Genomic DNA, 12,029 nt, shown 5'->3' with positions numbered 1-12,029 from the left:
TATTTTGACTAAAATTTCCTCTGTGGTGAGAAGCCCTCTTTTGAAGTAAGGCATCGATATTTCATAGCTCCTTTTGAACCATATTTTAAGGGCAAGAGTGTTCAATCTGTTATTCTATCAGTCTATTATCTTATAATTTTGTTAGCAAAGAGCAGAGCCCTAGGGTGTTGGGACCCAGGATCCAAAACATTTCTAAATTGAGAAAAGGTTGGCAGTATTTACCAAAATGTAGAAACCTAACAGTGGTGGCCTCAGAGACGATTTTAGTGAAGAAGACCCATATGGAAGTCCTGTAATACTGAATTGCCCTGTGTGAAAATTAAGTTTCTTTTCAATTCTCCCTCAGTTCTTCCCATTATTCCAAGGCTAGAATCTCAAGTTGGTGCCTGGATTATCCTCTTTTGGGTAATGCAGGGAGAGGCAAGAATATCCAGCAAACACTGATAGTATTGTTTCCTCACATACTCATTTTTAGGGTTACCTGCTATTAACAGGGTTTTATTTATATCAGTAATAGGAAGTTTCTTCTTAACTATAATTCAAGTCAGTGTAGCGTGTGGGTTCAAGAGCACCATTAATGAAATCATAGCACAAGTTGTGGAAGGATGTGGCAGCAATTACATGAATGGCATGAGAAGACAAGCTTGGGAACCATTGGGGTAGGAGAATGATCGAGAAATGCCATTGCCAAGTGGCTCATCTGGGGAAGCAAGCCACGGCCGGGCACAAACATGGCAAGGTGACAGCTTCCAGTTGTCGAGATGGAGGCTTGGTTAGAAGCAAGTGGGAAGGTCGAGGGAAGAACCCCTATGTGGCTTATAATGTGAAGCACATATCCAGACTGCCTCTTCCCTCCAGAGTGGCAGCCCTGTAAAGCCCAGTGTTTTTCCTTCCAAGCTGGTGTTCTTTGTACCAGAGAGGGTAAGATGCTCTCTTCAGGGGGAGGAATGGCCGCCATGTTTGACTATAGAGCATGTTGTAGTAGGTGTATTTCTTCATCTCACTTGGTCATGGATTGCTTTTTTCACTGTGGCCTGATAAAAATGATTTTCTGAAAGACCTCTGTCCAGTAAGAATTCAGACATGACAGCCACACAGCGTAATACCTTTCGGGAACTGGAACTGTTCTACTATACTCTTTCATCTCATCTCCTTAGGCCGAGTCAGAGCACACACAGTTGGTTTATTTACACGTTTGTGCATATGGATTTTTCCAAGTACGACTGCGTTAGAAATAGTCTACACAATTATATGGGGGACGCCCAGCCCACGGTATTGTGAGAAGTTCTGTTGAGTTCATATCCCCCTTGAATGGTCACAGGAACACCACTGCTCCAGCTTCTAAAATGGAAATCAGGTTCATTGCCCACGTGCAGCAGATTAGGGATAACCCAGTCAGAGAGAAACCAGCTTAGTCAAGCAGTGCACCCCAAGGGCAGCCAGACAGTTCTTTCCCGAAGAATCTGTTCATTATCAGGATCTGACTCAGACCATTTCTGAGAGAAAGTCACTGTGTAACTTTATGATCCCCCCTTCCTCTGCCTCTTTCTTTTGAAAACCCTGGCTTTTCTATTTCACTTCCTAATCCTGAACGTCAGTTTAAAGAGCCCCTTTTTATGGAGTGTATCCTGAAGTGCTCTGTTAGACAATATATTATTACCTGGAGTGAAACAGCTTTTCACAGCCAGGCAGCCTTCTTAGCCTTCTTGCCGTCTCTGTATTTGAGAGTCCCTCCTTGCAGTTTGCTGGACAATGGTTCCATGTCAACCAGTAAGGAAAGAGAGAGAGAAAATGTGTGTGTGCATGTTTGTGTGTGTGTGTGTTGGGGGAGGGAAGCCTAAATGCAGCTAATGAGCACATTTCCGTTTTTCATTTTCTTCAGATGTTCAGTGGCTTCCATATGTCTGTTGTGTGCAGCTCTGTTCACCCAGTTTGGCGTTACTAACCTTGGGGTTGCCTTTGATGGAGGACATGTGTATCCACTGTGCCTTTCACTGGTGTTTATGCCTGAGGTTCAGTCTGGAATAGCTTTGGGGGGAAAAGAGTGGGAGAGGGAAATAGGGCAGGGGGTCCGTGTGCATGCGCGCGCGCATGTGTGTGTGTGTACGTTGGGAAAGAGCAGGAGGATGACCCGACACTATGTTGTTGTTCCTCAGTGGCCATTTTGTGATGGTTTCACATATTTCCACAATTTGGTAGCAAACAGGATTGTACATTCAGTTGAGGGAGTCCCCTAATCTCTGGTTCTACAGACCAGCGTTGTTAGGTAAGTTGACGGGTTTCATGAATGCTCCTCTTCTCCCCAGAGATGGCACATTTGTGTCACTGTCAGTCCCAGCAGAGCTTGACAACAGCGGGAGACGTGACTGTCACAGTGAAGACAAGGGCAGCCTGGTTTTATAAATCTCAAGGACCCCTGCGAACACAGCTAATAGAGGGCTGCTTTTGCGTCTTTCTTAGTGGGAAGAAGAAAGTTTGCTGCTCAGCCGGCAAAAGCAGTATTTCAGCTTCTATAAAAATAGCTTCAAAACGTCACGCATGTCCAGAAAGATAATCATTGTTCTATTTGTGCTCTTCATTATTTGCATCACTGCGTCAAACTGGAAACTTAGCCACAATTAAACAGTACTTGTATTTATATTGGAAAGGATAGAAATTGTTTGCATTTCCTACAGTCCCCTGGGAAGAGTGGTAGATTCTCCTGCTTGTATAAAATTAACGATCAGTAAGATGACCACTTGGAAACTTTGGATGTAGGAAGAGATTTAGTTTTACTGAACTTAAAAGGAGGTCTTCCAGTGGATGTCATGACTTGCAGAAAATAAAGAAGGAGGTAGAGTTTTCTATAGATTTCGTGAAGAATGGCTGCAGGTTCTGTGGAGGTGATGCTGTAGGCTTTTACCTCAGAGAATATCTTTCTAAGACCAACCATATACCAACATATTGGAAGGAACCATAAAAATGGTATGCTTTTGTCCTGGGGAAGACAGACACAGGGATCTGGGAAAGACGAGACAGTCCTTACACCTTTCTTAAGTAAAATGAAATTATTGATTGCTTCCCCTTTTGTTTTTGTTTTTCCCAATAGCACCTTCATCCATTGCTTTGGTCCAGGCGAAAGAAGTTACAAGATACAGTGTTGCTCTGGCTTGGCTGGAACCAGATAGGCCCAATGGGGTGATCTTGGAGTATGAAGTCAAGTATTATGAGAAGGTATTACTTGAATGAGCAAGCTTCCTTCCTTCTCTTCTCCTGACGGTCCGTCCCCCACTCCCTCCCTTCCTCTCTTCCTTCCATCCCTCCTTCCTTCCCTCCTTCCCTCTTTCCTTCCTTTTTCTCTTTAGATTTTAGCCAGTTAAAAATCCGAAATGCTAGTGAATCTCAAAACCAAATGCATTTTGTTCCCCAATTGAATCCAATTATGAATTTTATGTATTAAGTTGGTTATCTTGAAAAATAGGAAAAATACATTGTGTTCTAATATAACCATTTTTTCTTTCTAGTAATGGAAATCAAGATAACTAAGCGGTTCTTATATATAAGACTTCTATCAGTGAGAGTGACTCATAAAAGTCGAAAAAATGATCTGTTTAAGTAGATCACTGCTATTCAGAATCAAGGTGTGGGTTTTGATGACTTTTTAATAGAAAATCAGGGAAGGAAAATTACATTTTCAGCCTCTTAAAGTTATAGAAAGACATTATTTTTACAAATAACTTGTCTCCCTTAAAGGACAGAATTCTGAAGAGAGCTATTTGCATTCAAGATTGTCTGGAAAATGAACAATTGACTTCTCTTTCTTTTTAAAGATAATCACTTATTGGCTTACTTATTAAAAGCAGAAAGGGGACAGGATTTATTTTTTCACTGAAACCAGATTACAACATTTTTGACATTTTCTAGACAGAAAATAGAAAAAGATGAGAGACCTTCTTACGGTTATTTCTGTTAAATTGCTGTCTGTGGACTGAGAAAAGCCACCAACCATCATCTGATTTCCTTTTTAAAAAAGATCATAAGTAAAGATCTGCATATGGTCAGTGTCAACAGTGATCACACCCAAACCCCACATGTCCTTCAGAGTCCGAGATCTTACAATGGTACTTCCAACATTGAAGCGAACAGGAGGTTTAGAGTTTATTCATCTCTCTTTACTTTCAACTTTTTAAAGATTTTATTTATTTATTTGGGGGGGGAGAGCAGAAGTGGGGTGAGGGACAGAAGAAGAAACAGACTCCGCACTGAGCATGGAGCCTGACATGGGGCTCGATCGCAGGACCCCAGGACCACGACCTGGGCCGAAGTCAGTCACTTAACTGACTGAGCCACCCAGACGCCCCTTACTTTCAACTTCTAAATACACTGGCTTGGTTCCTTTAATTATGTGCCTAGAGTAAGTGGGGGATTTATTTTCCCAACTTCTCTAATGTTATTGCCCCACGATGCAGGATCAGAATGAGCGGAGCTACCGCATCGTCCGGACGGCTGCCAGGAACACAGACATCAAAGGCCTGAATCCTCTGACTTCCTATGTGTTCCATGTCCGAGCCAGGACAGCAGCTGGTTATGGTGACTTCAGTGAGCCTCTGGAGGTCACAACCAACACAGGTACCAACTTCTGAGGACCTTTTTAAAGTCCAGGTGAAACCATATTACAGTGAGATCCAAGGAACTGTACCTAATTTCTGGTTAGGCAAACATTCTGTTGGCAATGAACATGGTTTGAGATGACGATGTCTGTAACTTAGAAAAGCTCATGCTCTTTAATTAATTAGCTAATTAATTAAAAGATTTTATTTATTTATTTGACAGAGAGACACAGCGAGAGAGGGAACACAAGCGGGGGAGTGGGAGAGAGAGAGAAGCAGGCTTCCCTGCTTAGCAGGGAGGCTGTGCAGGGAGCCCATTGTGGGGCTGGATCCCAGGAATCTGGGATCATGACCTGAGCTGAAGGCAGACACTTAACGACTGAGCCACCCAGGCTCCCCAGCTCATGCTCTTTAGAAAAGAGCATTTTTTCATATTAACTATTCTGTCTTTTCATGTAATTAGAGAATGTTTTCTTCTTTTTCTTATTTTGAATCTTCTATTGATCATAGAAAAATGGAAGTGCTAAGTGGATGAATTGAGAGTTGCATAGCTATCTTAAAGAAGCTAGGAAGTTTTCTCCTAGGAAGAGTAAAGAAGGGACTGGATTTATTTTTCTTTTATTTATTTCTAAGAATCTGTTTAAATCAAGTCAGATCCGTTTTTTTTAAAACCCTTTGGACAAACATCAACTCTCAGCATTGTGAGTTGGACTCCTTGCTTGACTTGAAAATATTAACAAAGGAGATACCCATTGAATAAGCCGGCTATATAATTAACAAATTGAGATTGAGCTTACTGGATAAGGAGATCATAGAGAAGAATCTTCAACATCATTCTAGAAAGTAATTTTCTTCATGAATTATTAAATAAAGTAAGAGTAAAAAAGAAGAGAAACTACTCTAGGATTGGATCTGATGGGGTTTGACATTTTTGAGTGATACTCCTGGAAGGCTTCAAGGAGGAAGTGGCATCTGATCTGGTCAATAATGAGCAGGTTTTTTGATAGATTTGGAGAGGGAGATGGGCAGGGATTCAAAACTGCTTGTCCTTTTTGAAATTTCCAAGTGTCTTTCATTAAATAAGAGTTAGGGCTGAAACCAGAAAAGAAGAAAAAGCAATGAGTAGTAAGGTTTACCAGAGGATTTTTTAAGAGTCTTCTGGTTGAAGTTCTTCCTACAAATACATAAAAGAAAAGTCTTCATCTCATTAAGGCTGTCTTAGAAATGCTGTCGTATAAATACTTATCAAAGGGCAAAAGAAGCTGTGAGCCTTCCCAGTGGCTTCCGTCCTTGATACTCGTGACCCAGTCAGAAGTTCTAGCTCATAGGACCTTCCCAGAGGTGATCCTTGTGTAACTGTCTTTGCCAGTGCCTTCCCGGATCATTGGAGATGGGGCCAACTCCACTGTCCTTCTGGTCTCCGTCTCAGGCAGTGTGGTGCTGGTGGTCATTCTCATTGCGGCTTTTGTCATCAGCAGGAGGTAAGCACTTAAGCCACTCGCTGCCCACCCCCACCCCCACCCCCGTCCCACTTTTTATGAGGGGGCTTTTTGTCTCCTCCCCTCAAAGCTGAGGCTTTTGATTAGTATCATAAACGGGGCATGTGTATAGCCAGTTCCTTCCTCTTGGCTTTGATCTCCCCATACCGCAATTGGAGCTGCTGGCTCTGCCTGCCCTGGTGGCAGCCCTCACAGCTGAGAGTCCTGGAAAGACCCAGCTATTTCCTAGAAACCCAGCCGAGAAGCAAGCCAATGAGAGATTTCCAGATTCTCTAAGCTGTAAGGTGTTACATTTATACCTCTCTTAAGCTTAGACTTACTGCCGGAGGCAAAAAAGAAGCCATATAAAACTTGGGTCCAAAATTTAAGCTTTTCCTTTTGCTATATTACTTAAACTCTTTGAGTCCTTTTGTTTCCCTTTTATAAAGTACGGATAGAGGATCTCAGAGATCTATCTCTAAGAGTTACTGATAGGAGAATTCTGATAGGTAAAGTAGCTAATCCAGTACACAGTAGGCACTTCAACTTGAGTTTGGTTGGTAATAATTGCAACCAAAGCAAATGATTGGGTGCTACACTCAGTCTTCTTTTGGGAGAAGCCATCACCATTTCTAGAGAGTTTCCATTAAGCACGCTGTAGGCATGGCATTGTTCTTGGAAATGAATCTAAAAAAGATTACTTAATTCTGTGTAAGTCTACAATCTAATGTGATACTTGAAAACCAATCTAGAAAAGAAAAAAAAAATGGCTTGGCAGTCTGTTTTTTTCAACCACTTTTCCTTACTGTTGTTGCTCCCATCTGCTTATTAACACTACTCAGAGGCTCCAGAGGAAGGGGGTGAGGGGGGACAGCCTCTCATCTCTAGTATGTGCCCACATCTAGGCTTCTCCAACCTTCAGTCCCCTATGCTATCAACTGTTTCACAAGGTGGGGCTTTTGGCAAAAGAAGGGCAGAACCTGGGGACATCAAAATAATCCTCTTCAGTATAAACCTTTTCCCATTACAGAAAAGGAACATGATACTGAAGAAGACAAAGTACTTGTCTAGAATTATTACTTTCCCTCCGTGGGAGAGCTACTACTGGGCACCCAGTAGCCATGATCAGCTCCCTGCCCAGTGTCTGCTGTGTCCTCTCTCTCTCTCTCTGCCCCTCCTGTTGGTGATCTCATTGATGTCACAACAATGCCTCTAGCTCTTGCCACTGGTCTGAGCAAGCCATCACACTCTTTGCTCACTTTGTGGTACATTATAATTAGGGTCATGACTATATATCCTAATTTGCCGGGATGGTCTCAGTTGTCACATGTATCTATTAATATCCTGCTTCCCCACTGCCATGCTCCAAAATGTGCTGGAATTACAGAAATCAATCTCGGTCGCTCTATACGCAGTATGCACCAAGAGGTCATTGTGTGTAGGCACCACCTACATTTGTCATTGTGTTTGTTCTTTTTGGGGCAAAGGCTGTCACTGTGTGTTTGATTAGAGCCCTGAGTTCATCCCAAAGAAGTGAAATCCACAGTGAACACTTCTCCCTGTTGCTGGACTGTACACAGAGTCTACGTAGACATGCCCACTGCACCCTATATATTATTAAAGCTCAGTCTTTGGAAACTGATTTGGCCTAAACAGAATTTCAATTTCAAGTTTTCTTTCCTTTTCTGGCATTTGATTTTGGAAGCCAGTCAGGATGGACCTCTTTCTTGTCCATTTCCTTTTGGTTTTGGGTACGTACACATGTTGGGCACACAAACACAGGGGAGCGGGACGCAATAATACATGTCCATCTGATAGTGGGGGGCAAGAGTGGGATGGGAGACTTAGTGGAAATTACATGGGCTTTTTGTTTTCATTATTATATATTTCTGCACCTGAAAATTTAATCAATAAAATATAATCACAAAGACGTTTAAAAGTCTAAAAGTAGAAGAAGAAAAAAAAAACTTCTTAATTACCTCCATGTCGAAATAATCTTTGGCTAAAATCCAGCACCACGTGATGCTTAGAACCATTGGAGAGAACACTCCTTTGCAGAAAGTGGGTCTCATGTGTTATCTCAACCTCTTCTTTGATGTTGAAGGGAAGCTTTGTCTACTTGTCCAGCTTTTCCTTAGCGTTACTTTTCTTTTTCCCAAGCCACCTTAAATATACCAATGAAACCAGAATAATTAGGACTAAGTCACCGCATTATAAGTTTCTTTTGGATGCCCCACTTTGACGAAATGAAAGCAAAAGCACAAGAATGTGTAATGCAGGAAGACGAGCTTATTAAAAGCTTGTAGCTATAGGAAATAGAATCGCACACTTGATGACTTAATTTTGTTTCTGCTTTTATTGATCACTTTATTCTTTAAGTTAGGATTGATAGGAGGATACATCGGATTTCCAATTATGAGTCCACGCCCTAGAGAATTGAGGCTGTCGAGTTACCCAGTGATGATTCTTGTCCCTTCTCCCCCCCACCCTTAAGAAAAAAATGTCACTTCCCAAGGCTGATAAACACTGCTTGGTGATTGGTCCTCAATGGATCACTTTTTAGAAAATGAAATGTCAACCCCTTGCCTTCCTATTGATTCTTCTTTAGTGTCGGCCATAAAGCTGTCACGGGAAAGGCCGCCTGGAGCCAGGTAGCTGACGGGCTTTGCCACGGCTGATGCACACTCAGCTGATTCTTCTCCGTATGCAGGCGGTGTGCTCTGTCACACTGGACTACTGATGTTTCAGTGCGACAAGAACAGGTGAAGAGAGAGGAGACATGTAGTGCAGACGAAAGTCTGGTCCCTGCTTTTAGTGCGGGTACAAATGAAAGGTGGTAAATGGCACCCCCAAGCAATCTTGCCAGCCCCCTGGGAAGGTAACAAATGGAACACCCTGGCCCGGAAAATGATACGGCTGCTTCTCGCCCTTTAGAGCCACAGAAGGTTGATGGCACAGTCAATGCTAGAGACAAGGGGATCCCTTAAGAGGTGATTCCCCTGCAACCAAGTCCAACCAGGTCATGGTGTGTGAGATTTTTTTCAGAAGTAAAGGACAGGGACCCACACAGTGAGAAAATCTTCAACCCTCCTGATTACCTCAAAGAAAAATCTGTCTGGTGCTAATTTGTCATTTAGGAAAGAGGAAGCGGCCTCAGGCTCACAGCTGGTATCTTGCTAGTTTTTTTTTTTTCTTTTCTTTCTTTCTTTGGATAGCAATTGCCTCATTTATTTCATTATATTTTCTTTATACTGAGAAGCCTGAGCTTTAGGCAAGCCAGGGTATTTCCCTTTTTTTCAATGAGAAGATCGCTTTTTCATTTGGCCAACTTGGATGTGTTGTAAACATTCAGGGATCTCAGTGAAAGACTCCAACTCCCACATTTATAGAACTTATTTATATATTTAAAATGATACACAAAGTAAGTTGACTTAAGACCCGTGCTATGTTTTTACCACCCACATTATGCTAAGCAAATTCACTTACTCTTTTTATAAGATTTTTTTTTTGAGAGAGAGAGAGAGAACAAGAGCAAGGGGAGGGGCAGAGGGCGAGGCAGACTCCCCTCTGAGCAGGGAGCTCCATGTGGGGCTCCATCCCAGGACCCTGCGGTCATGACCTGAGCTAAAGGCAGATGTTTAACCGACTGAGCCAGCCAGGCGCTCCAGAAAATTCACTTACTTTTTTTACAAGCATCTACAGTCAGCGCGCTCTTCATCCTTGATGTGGAATTCAAGACTTGTGTCAACTTTCCGAGCACAGCGCTGTTCTTGCTATTGGGTTATTCAGGCATCGTGCCCCTTTACTTACGTGATGCTATCCCTAGAAAGTTCATCCCAACCACGTCTGTACATTCTCTTGTGTGGTATATGGCACCATTCCCCATACTCCTGTAGGTACCTATTGGTGGTCTCCACCATGTAACCACTTTATTGCTTTCTAAAGTGATTTTTGAAATGACTCCTAACAATGACATCATAAAATGCAATGATAAGGTCTTAACCTCCGGGACTAATGATCGAATGTGTCACATTTCCCTGGTCCCCTGCATCTTTATACGTGATTAAGTGATTTCGTCAGGTTGTCCCAAATACGATTAATCCACAGTTGCTTGAGGCCAGTGTGTCTTCCCCAAATACTATTTTATTGTGTGAGAAAAACTTTTGAAAGGACTAGAATATAAGATGAGTCACTCATTTCTAAAGCCCAGTTTGGTGATGAGAGGCAAGTATTGCCTGATAATCAGGCAGAGGATTGCTACTGGGTTTTGGTTATGTCTGTTTTTATGGTAGCGTATATTGTACTCCTTTTACTCAAAGAAGTGAAATTGATTTAAAGAAAAAAAAATGAGGTTGTTGTGGTAAAATTTGTGAAGAAGTACACAAAAGACCCTGGTTCAGGAAACTACCTCATTATAACACTGGCTCCATCTGTACTGGGAACCTGGAGAGCAGATTAAACAGTGAATAAACCAAGGTTACACAACTGGTTAGTTGCCTAATTTGGACAGGAGCCCATCTTTCCTGACTTCTAATACTGGCACAGAAGATTCTAATGTCCTCTGAACTTAAAAAAAAGGACCTATGTTGGAAGCCCACACTGACCGTACTAGCGGACCACACTAACCATACTAGCGGACCAAAATTTCAGGAGTCTCCTTGGTGCCGTTGGTAGCATTTGTAATCTGTGAATTACCGTGCCCATGTAATGCACACTATAAAGTCAGACTTCGTGAGTTGGTTTTGTCTTCATCTGAAGGCTAAGCTTTTCTACTTTGGAGCTAACCGTTTACGTAATGCGAAAACAGTTACCATTCAGTCTGTATCCATCTTCCCTGGTGTCCTAATTGGAATATTATGATCACATAAGAATGAATACACTCAAATGTTAGCCTAAATTGGCTCTGATGAAGTCATGTAAATTCATACAATTAGGGGGCAGATGGTACTGCAGGAACATTTCTAAACAACTTGCGTGCAATTGTACAGTTCAATTTTACCCATTTCAGAATGTGGCTCGGGAAGAACATTTAGACATCATTCGGTGCAAGAACAATGACAGCTTAAGGAAGGGGAAAAGAAGGATGGCTTCTATGAATCTTCATGGGTGATGCCATTAAACGCTGGAAAGGGTCCTCCTGGAGCCATGCTAGTTATTACATTGCTTTATCTTCTTTAATCTGCACTTTAGCTGAATAAATTACTTACCTTTTACTAATTAGTTTTGGAACAGTGAACCACATCAATCAAATCCATCCACTTGATCAAGGGAAGTTAGTATTTTAATCAAAGCGGGGTTTGTACTGGGCCCCTGCCACGCTCCCCCTCCGGTGTTTTGTTTGTGTTTTTGAATAGTCAAGGTGGCAGAAGGACACATTGGTGGGAGGGCAGGCTCGGGGCTCACGCTGTTCCTCCACAATGCCTGCTAATACCTTAATTCTGTCCCCCTTTGACCGGGGCTGGGGAGGGCTCCGCTTCCAAACTCGCAGCTTCACCTGCGGGATGAAGCTCTTCCCTTTCACTCCTGCGGATGAAAGGTCCCTTGCTTCCTTCTGGAGCATTCACTAACAAACCACTCCCCTCCCCACCCTGTCTTAATCAGCTTGTCTGAGTCCCTGTAATTAGAAAATCTTCAACAAAGGTTTCCTTCTGCCGTTCAGGTGATCCACCCGTGGATGTCAATTTAAAGTTAGCACCTCTACTGGCCCTGTGGCGCCCTCCAGCCTGGCTGACCGGCTTCAATGGGCTTGCTTTCTTGGAACAATAAGGGACACATTGTCCTCCCCTGAGCCAAGGAGAAAGGGTCATCAGGTGACAAAGGTAGAGGCAGACTTAGGCATTTTAGCTTCCAGTATCTTCTGAAAAAGCTAATAGGCTACCATTAGGGTTTAAACAGTGTGATTCCTTGTGTTTCTTTTCTAGTATTTTCTGTACTCCCGGAGGGTCCTCTCCCCCAAGGAACA

The 12,029-nt window shown here is 42.6% G+C and overlaps 1 protein-coding gene across 1 annotated transcript in view; it reads left to right on the top strand.

Annotated features, from left to right (window-relative positions):
- The window catches only part of LOC111150752 (EPH receptor A4), a 143,785-nt gene that overhangs the window by 106,505 nt on the left and 25,251 nt on the right, over window positions 1-12,029 (top strand). Inside the window, exons 6-8 of the mRNA XM_022508374.1 lie at window positions 3,089-3,213; window positions 4,449-4,608; window positions 5,959-6,070. Coding sequence (XP_022364082.1) covers window positions 3,089-3,213; window positions 4,449-4,608; window positions 5,959-6,070 — 397 coding nt within the window. The remainder of the gene's footprint in view (window positions 1-3,088; window positions 3,214-4,448; window positions 4,609-5,958; window positions 6,071-12,029) is intronic.

This window comes from Enhydra lutris, unplaced genomic scaffold (assembly GCF_002288905.1).
Source record: "Enhydra lutris kenyoni isolate GAN:26980312 unplaced genomic scaffold, ASM228890v2 scaffoldscaffold1, whole genome shotgun sequence".
Taxonomy (NCBI): domain Eukaryota; kingdom Metazoa; phylum Chordata; class Mammalia; order Carnivora; family Mustelidae; genus Enhydra; species Enhydra lutris.
Note: the sequence above shows the minus strand (reverse complement) of the source record. Positions and strands in the feature narration are given on the sequence as shown.